General features: G+C 42.0%; 2 protein-coding genes across 2 annotated transcripts; both read right to left on the bottom strand.

Annotated features, from left to right (window-relative positions):
• Positions 1 to 2,447: 2,447 nt before the first annotated feature.
• Positions 2,448 to 8,924, bottom strand: rnf212 (ring finger protein 212). Its single transcript, XM_069147198.1, has 13 exons — positions 8,816 to 8,924; positions 8,066 to 8,127; positions 7,834 to 7,908; positions 7,676 to 7,732; positions 7,429 to 7,487; positions 7,272 to 7,325; positions 6,367 to 6,425; positions 5,736 to 5,796; positions 5,606 to 5,623; positions 4,822 to 4,864; positions 4,595 to 4,649; positions 3,809 to 3,878; positions 2,448 to 2,577 (listed from the first exon to the last, which is right to left on the bottom strand). The coding sequence occupies exons 1-13, from the start codon at positions 8,922 to 8,924 to the stop codon at positions 2,448 to 2,450; spliced, it is 852 nt and encodes a 283-aa protein (XP_069003299.1).
• A 711-nt stretch (positions 8,925 to 9,635) lies between these two features.
• LOC138196831 (transmembrane emp24 domain-containing protein 11) lies at positions 9,636 to 11,683 on the bottom strand. The gene is made up of 5 exons (XM_069147199.1): positions 11,554 to 11,683; positions 10,864 to 10,955; positions 10,437 to 10,562; positions 10,127 to 10,273; positions 9,636 to 9,967 (listed from the first exon to the last, which is right to left on the bottom strand). The coding sequence occupies exons 1-5, from the start codon at positions 11,681 to 11,683 to the stop codon at positions 9,818 to 9,820; spliced, it is 645 nt and encodes a 214-aa protein (XP_069003300.1). The 3' UTR covers positions 9,636 to 9,817.
• Positions 11,684 to 12,867: the final 1,184 nt, after the last annotated feature.

Genomic DNA, 12,867 nt, shown 5'->3' with positions numbered 1-12,867 from the left:
CAAACTCTTTTGTCTGAACTGTGAGCAGTTAAACCAAAGAGAAATATTCTCCTTAGAGCTGGTGTAATTGTTTTTTTTTAGCTTTTTTTTTTTTTTTTTTTTTAGTCTTTTAAATTTTAGAACAGCAAAAAAAAAAAAAAAGTGCCGAAAACTAAAATAAATATCAGTTGTTGCTGCAGATATTTTTGTCTTCCTCCGTCTAATCTCGTCGATCACCTCGTGACCGCTCTGATTTAACTGGTGACTGCTGGGGAGTCGCGTTGCGGAGGTCGTACTGCACGCATGGTTCGTCCTGTGATTGTTGCACAAACAGTCGTAATAAAAACACAGGATGAGATTTACTTAAAATAATGAAATTCTAATAAACATCTCGCTTCAGGGTGCGAGCACACAAATAGACATTTTGGATACAAATCCTCCCTCGTGGCGTCGTCTTAAACGAGAACATCTTCATTAGTCTTCCAGGTTTTTTTGAGGGTTTTTTTAGTTTTTTTTTTTTTTTATTCCACCAAACGTCAGTAAAGGTGACGGGGATCGCTGATGGCTCTCCGTGAGGCCGAGCGCTGCAACGCTTTCTGTGCGCCTCAGAAAGACAAATAGCTCCGGTGTGAAATCATTTAGTTCATGTCGAGTCTTGCCTGGAGGGGATTACACTTACAGCACCGAAGGTACCCGACTGAAATACTGAGTGACAAAGTGTGAAATCTGGATCAGATTAAGTGAGAAGCTTCTCTCTCTCTCGCTCTCTTTCTCTCTCTCACTCACACACACACACACACAAACAGAAAAAATGGAGATGGAGAGGCCGAGAGAGAGAGAGAGAAGAAAGGAGGGGTGGACGAGCTGTGGGAACACGCTGCTGAAGAATTACCACTGACATCAGAATAGTTTTCTTTAGCTGTCTGAAGTGGCAGAGCTCATTTGTACAGCCTGGAGACATGTGGAGGTGTGTCTGAGTGAGTGAGTGAGTGAGTGAGTGAGTGAGTGAGTGAGTGAGTGAGTGAGTGAGTGTGTGTGAGAGTGTGTGTGCGCGCGTGCGTGTGTGTGTGTGTGCGCGCGCGAAAGAGAAAGTAAGAGTGAGATGAACAGGAAGATGAATAGAAGGACACGTCTATGACCGTGTGATATTTAACATCCGTTATTACTGTAATTGTGAGAGGTAGCGCAGAACAGATCACCTCGTGTGTGTGTGCGTGCGTGCGTGCGTGTGTGTGTGTGTGTGTGCGTAAAAATGTGTGTGCGTGCACATAAGGGAGAGATTACGGTGATTTAGTCTTCTCCCTGTCAGTGTGTGACACCATGACAGCTTAGTCTGCCCCGGGGAGCCGCTTCTCTCTTAAGTGGACCTTAAAAAACAGGAAACGGCTTCAGATCCCACCGGAGTATGAATATAGCGTGCACAGGCCACATAGGCCACACACACACACACACACACACACACACACACACACACACACACAAAAACAGTCACACCTGAGCCCTCTTGAATAGACACCATTCAGCACCCTGACAAGCGGGGACAAAAGAGGCAGAAGCGCACGTCTACAAAGAAAGAATCGACCTGTCTGAACACATCGGGCGCCCTCGCCACCCGCCTTCACCTCGCCACCCTTTTTTTTTTTTTTTTTTTTTTTTTTCTCCCCCCCCTTCGCTGCGATGACTCCAGGTGATATCATGTTTCTGTGTGGCTACGCTTTCCTTTGCCTTCGCTCGTAGCTGTTTTGGTAACAAGATTTGAGGGTGAAATCACAAGTCAACGTCGCTGAAGTCACATCCAGCCGGCCGGGACAGCGCAAACTCCCGCTGGGGGGTCGTGCTTAACTGTCCCGCGGTTGAAGGAGACCCCCTCGACGCCGCTTCAGCATTTTATCAGGTCAACCTTTAAGTCTTGTACAATCCAGTAAGCGTAGGTGGTTTTTTTTGTTAGTTTTGGTTTTTTTTTTGGGTAAACAACGCAATCCCAGTTCATCCGCGTAGGTTGAACGGGTGCTGGCGAGCGTCGCGTCACGCTGCGCCTTCGGCTGAAAGCTCGCGGGGCTGCGTGGAGTTGAGGCCCGCGGGTTTCTCTGTTGGATCACCGACAGTCACTCTCGTGAATAACCTGACCTTCCCGACTACCTACCAGTCACTAACATACACACGAGCGTACCAGCAACGGTCCGAATATCTGCAGCAATGGAGGGCAGGTGAGTGTCAACAACAACGAGGCTTACGTCGATATTTTATCCGTTTAATTGACTCGAAAGACTGAAATGCAAATGGCTGTTTAACGACCCTAAACTGGAGTTTAGTCATCAACGTGCGTGACAATACATCTCTGCCTGAGGTCAAGAAACATTAGTACCTCTACCTCAGCGGTCAGGTGCGTTTCCTCTGTAGACTTTATATGTATGTGTATATGTGTGTGTGTGTGTGTGTGTGTGCGCGTGTGCGTGTGTGCGTGTGTGTTAAGGAGGAGGGCAGACCAGGGAGGACATGGAGTGTCTGAAGGAGGAGGGAGGTTTGAAGAGGGGAGACTTCCATCCAGAGGTCCGACCGTACGTTATGTCTGGGGTCAAAGGTGCTCCTTGAAAACGACTGAGAGAGCAGAGGAGAGAAAAACTTTGTCAGCCCACGTTTAAGTGTGAGCATCAGCGGTTGACTAATTAGAACGAACACACTAAAATGAACGGGAGGGGGGGAATCACGATGTGTTTCTGTCATATCGCGGCCACACCGGCCACTCGTGCAACATCGACAAGAACTTGATTGCGGTCCGTTTTTTTTTTTTTTTTTAAGGTCACGGTATAAATTTGAGGACTCGTCGCAATATGTCACCCGGTACTACAATAAAGCTCATTTATGTGTTGTTCACAGTTTTCGGAGAAGTATATTGTTAAGAGGAACAACCTGCATCAAGCTTTGTTTCCATTTGATTTAATGACGAGAATAAATATGTGGACAATGACCGAACGCAAAGTCTTTACATGTAATATGTTTTTTTGTTGTTGTTGTTGTTCCTGTTATTGATTCACATGTCGCCATATTTTTTCAGAACCGTAGATTAGTCACGAGTACTTTCGCACAGAATGCAAATATTGTGAAGTGAAAAAGCCTCTTTTTTTTGTAAAAAAAAAATAAAATAAAAAGGTCAATTTTTCTGTGCTTTGGCAGCAAGTGAAGGCGTCAGCCAATCGCATTGTGTGTAAAGTGGAAAGGACGTGACGTCACGACTCCCTAATGACACTGTCAATTGTTTGTGTCTCCAGCCAGGACGAAGGGCACGGGGGAAACAACTGTCTCAAGGACAACATTTGGACATTTATGTACTTTACTTCTGGGTGTAGCGGAGTTGGTGGGAAGCAGGTAACAGTGACACAGCAGGTTTGTCTAACACGCTCAAATCTGATTTTTTTTTTTTTTTTTTTTTTTTTTTTTTTGTCAAGTGAGGAGGAACAGGACGAGATCTGCATCACTGGAAAATGTTTGAATCAATCTTTTTTTTTTTTTTTTTTCTGAAAAATTAGCTGACGCGAATCTACTCAAACCTGTTTTTGAACAACCGGCACAAATTTGCATCGCTGCCCTCATGAAAAGCGTGTTTTGTGTCGTTTATTCGTCGTGCGCCAAGTGTGTAAAGGTCCGTTCCTCAATTGAAATACAAAAAAAAGCAAAACTAACGCAGCAACAACAACTGCACAGATGCATTCAAAGAAGTTTCTCACGGTGTGAATGAGGAGCTGAAAACACAGGTAAGATGACTGAAAGACTTCATCTGCATTGGACTGATATATAATATTATATGCATATAATGAATGAAACTTGTCACCTGACTGGGGCTGAGCGTGCTAAGTGGTTGGCTGACGTGTTCTGGTTGGACAGTCTGTGAGGGACGGTGGCTAAACACAACAGCAGATGAATGGTTAATCTTTAACACAGCTCATACAGATAAACTTACAATGATTTTTTTTTTTTGTTGTTTTTGTTTTTTTTAAATGCACGAGCTACTTCTGGGTCATTATAAGCTTATGGTGTCTCTTCTTCCACCCCGTGAGCTTCCTTCAGGTTTTGAATTTGGAAACCCTCCAGGAAGACAAGATCAATGGGTGAGTCGTCTTCCAGAGTAATCGCCGTGTTATTTTTTTTTTTATCTTTATGTTTTCACTTGAGCGCAAACTCGCACAGAAGCTGCTCCCAAACGCAGGCAAAGCACCTGCGGCGTGAACGCGCGCTCCTGCCGCAGTTAGCTCCGTAACGAATGGCCCGCGTCATCGCGGTGCAAGGAATAGCTATCAATCACTCCAGCTGGAAAACATTTTAAACAAGAACAATCAACCTGCCGCTGCTTCAATATTGTGACGTACGTCGCCAAACGCTCGCGCCGATAAAGTTATCGACGCGGTGCCGCAGCGAACGGCGGCGACGGGGCTGCCACTTCATTTACTCTCCACAGCGAAAAGGTCAAACCTCCTTTAAGAGACCGAAAAGCTGAACCTGAAGCTTTCCAAGGGTCCCGGTGCAACCACCGTGGACGGTCCCAAGCGCTTCTGTATTATCTCCCAACACTTCTTTCTGCAGTGGAAACAACAAAACAACAGTTGTACGGAGGACTCACCCATGCGTCCGTCCTGCGCAGGATTGATAAACGACCCTCTGTGGGCCGAGTTGGGCTGAAAAGCAAAAGCACAAATCACGGGCGTTTTTTTTTCTCGTTTTTTTTATATATCGGCTTGTTCGCTCGATACTTTCCTCCGTCGTGCGCCTGAAAGTCTTTTAAGTAAATATCAGGATTGCCGCAGAACACGTTCATAATAAAACTGTAGGTGAAATCACGGGACTTACTTTCCTGAACAGAATCCCTTCATCCACCTCCATGCTTTCACCGCTGCCAGACAGGAAAGCACACTTCATTAGTTCTGCTGGCTTCAGTTGGCCGAACACCGCAGTGGTGCCTGAACTTTTTCACAACAAGCCCAAACGTCTTCGGAACAGCAGCATTTATTCTTTCCAAAGTGAGGTGCGGACTTAGTGAAACCCTGACACGTCCTTTTGAGGTGAACCTGTGGCTGGTTTACTGACACGCTGCAGACAAATGTTCACATTTTATGTCGTCTAATCAACAGGGAGTGAGATAATTCCCAACTTTAACAATGCATTTGTACTTTAGAAATTGTCGTCGTTATTCATTGGTTTTAAAAATGTCAGAACTTTTATATATATATATATATATAGAAAAACGTATAGAAAAACGTGAATTTGTCGAGAAAACACCAAGAGGATCGGGGCTTTTCAAAATAAAACTCACGAATCAAATCAAATTGAAGATCACATTTTGTGAAACCAAACTTCGAATACAATACAATGCTTTGCACCTATCGGTGAATAAAATGTGTGTTCAGTGCCCCTTTAAAATCAAAAGTGAATGCCAATCGGGATTCCTGACTAAAGCCAAGCAAAGATCAGCTTATTCAGGTGTGTGTGTGTGTGTGTGTGTGTGTGTGTGTGTGTGTGTGTGTGTGTGTGTATATATATAGCCACAGGGCAGGGCAAAGCTACACAGCAGCTAAAGCTAACATAAGACATCAGGGCTGAACCCAGGATATAACTTGTTTGCACTGTGAAATACCTCCAACATTCTCTCTGTCTCTGAGGTGTAGTGAGACGCAGTGACGGGGCGAAGGCATCGCGAATCAAAAGATGAACGGAGAAAGAGAGGGTTGATGTGGGACGGAGAGAGAGAGAGAGACGGTGCTCACCTATTAGAGGCTGAGGAGCGTCGCAGGAGGGAAACGGGGGATTTATACGGGATCTGTAGGACTGAACGTAAACAAGAAACACCAAGACATTTAAAATATGACGTAACGTTTCAGGGATGCAGTCTATTACACGTAATCTGATATACTTCAGGTCAGAGCAGCAGAAGTCTTGTTGCGAGCTGCAGGGGACTTTTTTTATTATTATTATTATTATCTTTGACACCAGTCACCTCCGTTACAGCCTTTTGGATGAAGTCGTAAACAAAGATTTAACAAGTAATGCGACATTATGCCGCATTTACATTTGTTTTCTGTTCCTATCACGTTTCAATTTTTTATAAATCCAAATAAATGTACTAGCCGAGGTTATATTACATTTGACTTTCACTATAAACAACAGTAACGAAACGGTATGAAGACTATAACAGTCCTGATTTAAGTAGGGCACAATATAATATAATATTCTCTGTAATATTAATATTCTTTACTCCCCATTCTAACAGCTTGGTTCACAGCATATAATAAACAAGCCATGCATGAAACATGAGCTAAATAATGTAGCGGTTGAGTGTGCCGACAGATCAACACAGCCATCAATACAGCAGTGTAGTTAAGTTACGCGATTGATTACCTGGTTTATGTCCACGTGGTGCGTGAGAACCGTGGCTGACCTGGGATGAAGCTTTGGCACTGAGGGACAAGAGTAATAAATACAGTTAATCTGTTCCAGGTAATGAGTGTTGATGAGCAGCACAGTTGTTGGTTTGAATCCCAGAGAGTGTGTGAGGACCCTCCCCGCTGCGCGATGAACTCAGGACGAGCCAAGACGCAAACATTTATAAGGAGAATTTGGGTCAATCTTTTTTTCTTTTTCTTTTCGCGGTTAAGTATATGTTTATGTAGTTCGTATTTTGCGGAACATTTAGAAAAGGACTTTTACTGCGCTTTCAGGAATGATGTGAATGATGCAACGCTCCATGAAAGTAACCTAACTGTAAAACTTGTCGAACTTATTCATTAAATACTTATCAATAAGAGTTTTTATTGAAGAATTTTTATATAATCTTTTTTTTTTTTTAATCTTGTTTCAAGATAACTTTTTCGGGTCTCTTTTAAAAAACCTTCCTTTTTAAACACATCCAGGCCTGGTTGCAACAGTCCCGGCGTAGACGTGCCAGGAGTGACACCTAGTGAGTGGTGAGGCATAACAGCCAGCTCGTTGGAAATGCTTTTATAAGCTTCAGCGCTGCCAAAACCCAAAAAGGAAAACAAGCAGCATTTCCTTTGAATACGTGATCAAACTGGACAATAACTGATATTTTGAGCCTAAATCGTGTGGAAAAGTAAGGATGCTAAAAATATCAGACTGAGAAATTAAAATTATGTTTTTAAGCCAAAACAAAAGCTTTTTCCAGATAGTTAACTTTGTGAAAATACCAAAAGACCAACTGATTACCAGCACAAAGTTTGTTCAAGTAGGTCAACTTAACTGCTGAATGTTCAATTTACTTTAATACATGTTGACTATTGCCCAACCTCTGAAGAGAGTTTTCCAGCTTGGTAATGTAGACGCTCTGTTCATTCAGTTGCCTTTGAAAGGGAAAAATAAATAAGAAACACTTCCGACTTCTAATAAACAGCAGTAATATGTGATATGTATGGAAATGTATCACAAGCATATCGTTTAACTTACTTTATCATCTGCTGCACTTCTTGCTTCACCTTGACGTAAGCTTCCTCCAGCTTCTCATTCTGTAAATTATAAAATGGTGAGACTGCAGTATATTATCAGTAGCATTAAGATCTGTTTTAGGAGGGCAAGAAACTGATTATTATTATTATTAATAATAATAATAATAATTATTATTTCAGCATTGGCAAGGAAAGAAAATGCATACACAACAAAAACGAATGCACTTCACCGAATAAATTCCTCTCACCCTTTGCTGGTAATATGTTAACAACCTCTTTTGATGTCTCGCCTGAAACATCACAACCTGTAGACAGAGAAGAAACAGTCACGTGTATATTAAATCTGCACCACACACATGACATGTACAAGTTCATGTGAAGACGTGAAGCAAGAAAATGACCCAACTTTGCTGATTTCTGCGAAGTGTTTGTTCGCCACGACGTTGATGTCAGAGAACAAGGCCTTCACGTCGGAGCCGCTCTGAAACGAAAAACATTTCACACCACTGTAACGACAGCAGGGTTTTCAAATGACGTCGGTCTGCTTATGAAGTTATAAAGCGCGACGTCGTCCCAAGCGGGCGGACACACAACCAGCCGAGGATGCAATTAAACGAGAAAAGAAAAAGGGTGCTTACTTTGTCGGAGAGTGCCGATATTTGGCAGCTGGCACTGCATATTAAACATTTTCCCTGCTGGCCTGAAAGACAAGAATGCAATCACACGTGGACAAAAATGACAAGCTGAAGAACAAAATGCATCATTTTACCCCGGCTCGTAGTGAATAGAAGACATGCTGGGCCTGAATCTTAACGAGTGAACAGAAACTAAATTGATTTTAAAGTGCTTCCGCCTGAGAACCAAAGTTAATCTGGGAGCCAGAGCAAATTAAAGAGACCGTGATCGAGAGGAAACCCATCAGCAGCTGACCTGCGGCTCAATGAACGCGACCAGCGGATCCCAAAGTGGGATCGAGGGCCCCTTCCTGGAGGACTTACAGCCCGCTATTATTTCATTCTCATTTTCTGAATACGACAACAAAAAAAACCTTTGACGGAGCTGGTCTGAAATCTGATTATCAACGGGAGAAGTGTGCAACACGGGAGGCTTCCTTGGGCTTGAGACGTGTATAAAAAAAAAATATATATGCACCTGCAATATCTATAATATTGATATTGCAATAGACCTGCAATATCACTGCAGGTCCAACAGAGGTCTCTGTCTAATCACGCTGTCACCTTGTCTGGTGGTCAGCAGTCAGCAGATCCAGCGCTTCTTTTTTAATAAATAATACCCAAATATTACAAACAAATATTGCTTTGACGTTTGCTTGCATCAAAACACCTCCCTCCCCCCCACGTTTTTTTTTATTTTTTATTTTTATTTACCTTTCTGATAACAGACGCTGCAGACGATATGGCCGCAGGTGGTGACGGCCAGTTTGCGCTCAGCGCTGGGAGAGAGGAAGCAGGAGTTGCAGCAGACCCAGTGAGACATTTGAAGATCTGCAAAAACAAACAAAACAACAACAAAAAAAAGTAGATGAGAGAGGAGTTTGAGCTCACGAGCTAACTTCGCTTAACTCCCGTTCAACCATTGAGATAAAAGCTATTCCTGCAGTCGCTTACATTGAGGTTTTTTTTATTTTTTTGTTTTTTTTAAACCGTGTCAGTTGTTTTTTTTTTTTTTTTACAAATGTTATAACCTCAATTTCACAGCCAGTTAATCCGATTTATCACGCCGCTAAAGCTAAATGCTAATAATCGCTTCCGTTGTCTAATAACGGCTCCGTAGAAGTGACTTCCGCTCCCTTTCTTGTGTTTATTTACAACCACAACTATCCGTCTCGCTCCTTAGTTGTTTATTTATTTATTTTACCTCTCGGTTGGTGATCCATTAACGACTCGAGGTGTTGTCGGACCGGTCCCAGCTCGAATATGCTCACTGTCTCAAAATGATGGTCTAATTAGCGCGTAAACGACGTCGGGTTTTATTTTTTATTTATTTTTTTCAGTTGCCGAGCAAACACGTGAACGCAGAAGGATATCATTTAAAACGAGGAATAATAACAAAACAGTTAAACTTTAAAACACTTATTTTTTATTATTATTATTTTTTCCATTCTCCTCGTAGCCAGCTGTGTTTATTTGTTTTAATTGTAGTACAATAATTATGACCATATTTAGAGGGGACATGTGCTGTTATATATTGTATTATTACGTGAACTGTTGTGTTATAATACCGCAAATTTATCAATTCTTTATCAGACATCATTTTTAACCCTTTAATTTGTGTTCATCTACCCAGCTTTTTTAGGCCTTTAACTTTTTTTTATTTTATTTTTTTTTTTTTTGCAGTATACAGAAAATGCAAAAAGAAGTTCGTCATCGTCAGACCAGCTTCTTGGCGACAAAGAAGTCTTTGAGTCGTTTCATCTGCCAGAAACCGACGGTCAGCAGGATGGAGGTCTGCACTACGGCCCACCACAACACTTTGCCGTTGGTGTCCTCGCTTATCCCACGAAACGCCTCCTCCTTCTCCTGAAAGACGGCAGACGACACAAAAAGACAGGACCGTGATTCAGTTTGACTTGTTCTGTGTTTTCTCAGTAAGCACGGCGACGTTGAGGATGCCCGAGGGTGGTTTGACATGTTGTGCAATGCAAGAGGATTGTTAATGTTCACAACAGTAACGTTTACCCGCTGGTACTCTTGCTGCCTGCCGATGTACATCATCTGATCTATGAGGTGTCTGAGACTGTTCTCCAGAGTCTCCATGTTGTTCTTGGTCCTGTCAGCGTGGGGGTCGATCGAGTGCTCTCCCATCTGAACATCCAAATGAAGCTTCTGTGTGGCCAAAATTGAGGAACGTTCAGCATTTTTGTTGTTGTTGTTGTTGGTACATTTCAACAATTATGAGTGTTTTTAAACCGGGTATGCTCTTGTGTTTTGCTTTATCTTCATCTCTGTTTTGAATACATTTTTCTCTGTGTGTGTCCACAGGTCTTACCAGCTTTTCACCAGCATAGACGGCAAACCTTGTGGAGTTGGTCTGGAAGCAAAGGTAGTGCGGACCAGAGGCGTGAGCTGTAAAGGTGATTTTCCCAAATTTTCCAAAGCGTTTGGACATCACAACCTAGAAAGCAGGAAAGAGGAAAAACTGGTTGTTGCTTTTTTTCCACGTTGGGACCACGTCAATGGATAAAATACAAAACTGCATACGTGTGACGATGATATTATAACAATATGACAGATATACTGCAAGTCATTTGTTTTTTTTTACCAATCAAACTACGCGATGCTTTAGTAGCAGTGTGTTAAATTCACCGTGTCATTATCTGGGTTTGAAATGGAAACCAGCCATATTTTACTGAACCATCACACTCATGTTTGTGTGACACTGGCTTGGTGATAAAGCTCCCGTGGGAGTCCAGTACCTCATGGTTCGGGTCTCTGACTGTCGCAGTGACTCCAAAGTGAGGGGAGTGGCTGGACGCCTTCATGTCCCACGGCTCCAACAAGAAGTAACCTGAAGGTAAGAGACACTCACACATGAGCGCAAACATATACACACACAGTAGTTGTCAAGGCCAATGCCAAGCAGGTAATATTTGTAATAAGGATTGGGCATGAAAAGGGTAATAATGTAATTTCCTACTTTAATATTCAATGATATTCAACATTTACAGGTATGATAGTATTTAATATTTACATTGGTCACCTAAGTAACCAAAGTTATATTTCTCTGTCTGACATTTTAGGACCAATTGTAGGAAATGTATTTGAGAGTACAGCGAACATACAATAAATGAAATGCTCTTAACATTTTTTGCTTATTTAGTGTTTCTGAAGCACAACGCTAGCTACTACAATAAGACACTGCTTAATGAGCAGTGTGCTCTATAAATCGAGTCATAAGTGGCCTTTATGCTTTATCAACTTGTTAAAATAAGAGACATACTATCGTGGAAGTGCATATGACGCCACTGTGAGGTTCAACAAACGAAGTGGTGATTTACAATTATAAATACTGTAATTAAATACACACTCAGTCTAATTCCACATTTATTGCTGCAGTTCAGGACATAAACGACACTCGGGAGGACCATTCGATCTTTACGACTCACCAGTCACCAGCGTGTCTTCAGGAATCTCCTCAATGATGCACTTTTCCTCCTGCTCTCCGAGATCGAAATACATGGCCGCTGCCAACATCAGGTAACACTGGAGGAGAAAGCCAATGCCTCGCAAACCCATTTCAAGTTAACAATGAGCTATTAAATTACAATACGCTTGTCAGTGACCAAATATTTGGCCTGCAGTTATAGTAGAGTTTTTTTGTTGTTGTTGTTGTTGTAGACCTGTAAAATCGAGCTCAACTGTGAGCTGTTTTCATTGACTAAAACCGCAGCACATGTTGAAAGTAGAGGCCTGTTGGGGAGATAGATCGAGCGTGAGAAACTGACAGGTGCTACTTTGTGTGACGGGACGTACTGCTCGTTTTGTTACTGGTTAACCTGGGAACCAGTAGCACAGCTGACAAAGACAAATGTGTATCGGATATAGAATATCCAGCGGTGTCTTCTTTTCACAGTAGATGATAGACAGTGTTTTGTCACTAACATGGAAGTAGGAATAAGCACTGTGACTTTTGAAGCACATTCTTAATATACACAGCAATTTTCATTGTCATTATATGAAAATAAATGTGGATTGGTTTGTTATTTATTTTATTACAGCTGGTGGGTTATGGTAATTCAAAAGGGTTTGAATTACAGCTTTGATATCCATGAGAAGATATTTGTATAGTTTTAAGTGCCAAAAACCCTGTCAACATAGTTTTACATCTTTTCTCAGATGTTTCTCTCTCCAGCTCGACTAAGAACAGGCAGTTTTGTGTCTGTGTCTTTAAGGTGCATTGATATCAATGACCCTCTTTTCTGATTGGCTGATTCTTGTCTGACGTTTGCTCATGCCAACTACAGGGTTTGTTCTGTGTTTTAGCCTGCTAACTCCACGACTGAATGACCGCTGAGTGTTTTCTTACATATAAAAGTTTGGAAAGTGGGCCGTGCTGCGGACAGACACATGACATGAGCGTGCTTTTGTGATGTCACAAACTTACAGAAGTCCAAACGGCACAGTTGCTGAACACGGGCTGTGTATTTGTCTATGGACTGAGCATTTTGCCTCCTTAATAGTGTTTATATATAAACTTATATAACTTTATACTACCTAGACCTGCATTATCATCAGAAAAGAAGAATTCAGATAATAATTACCTTTTACTATCACTGCAGCAGCACCATCTTGGAGCCTGCTTTGCATTGACCTCACTAAATCAAAAGTGATAGATGCTGAACTCGACTCTAACAACAAGTAACAAATCCAAGAGGTGTGTTTATGTGTTTTGATTCTTCTTTCGGGTATTACAGGATGAT

The sequence above is a fragment of the Embiotoca jacksoni genome, unplaced genomic scaffold, assembly GCF_022577435.1.
Source record: "Embiotoca jacksoni isolate LCO1_2020_lvr unplaced genomic scaffold, fEmbJac1.0.p SCAF_135, whole genome shotgun sequence".
NCBI classification, from domain to species: domain Eukaryota; kingdom Metazoa; phylum Chordata; class Actinopteri; family Embiotocidae; genus Embiotoca; species Embiotoca jacksoni.
Note: the sequence above shows the minus strand (reverse complement) of the source record. Positions and strands in the feature narration are given on the sequence as shown.

Excerpts from the sequence above, each read along its gene's own strand:
- rnf212 (XM_069147198.1), bottom strand. The coding sequence starts at position 8,924 with ATGTCTCACTGGGTCTGCTGCAACTCCTGCTTCCTCTCTCCCAGCGCT. Across the intron at positions 7,488-7,675 it reads TAACATATTACCAGCAAAGG|AATGAGAAGCTGGAGGAAGC; the intron begins GTGAGAGGAATT and ends TATAATTTACAG. Across the intron at positions 5,797-6,366 it reads ACCACGTGGACATAAACCAG|TCCTACAGATCCCGTATAAA; the intron begins GTAATCAATCGC and ends GTTTACGTTCAG.
- LOC138196831 (XM_069147199.1), bottom strand. The coding sequence starts at position 11,683 with ATGGGTTTGCGAGGCATTGGCTTTCTCCTCCAGTGTTACCTGATGTTG. Across the intron at positions 10,956-11,553 it reads TGAAGACACGCTGGTGACTG|GTTACTTCTTGTTGGAGCCG; the intron begins GTGAGTCGTAAA and ends TCTTACCTTCAG. Across the intron at positions 10,274-10,436 it reads TCTATGCTGGTGAAAAGCTG|AAGCTTCATTTGGATGTTCA; the intron begins GTAAGACCTGTG and ends TTGGCCACACAG.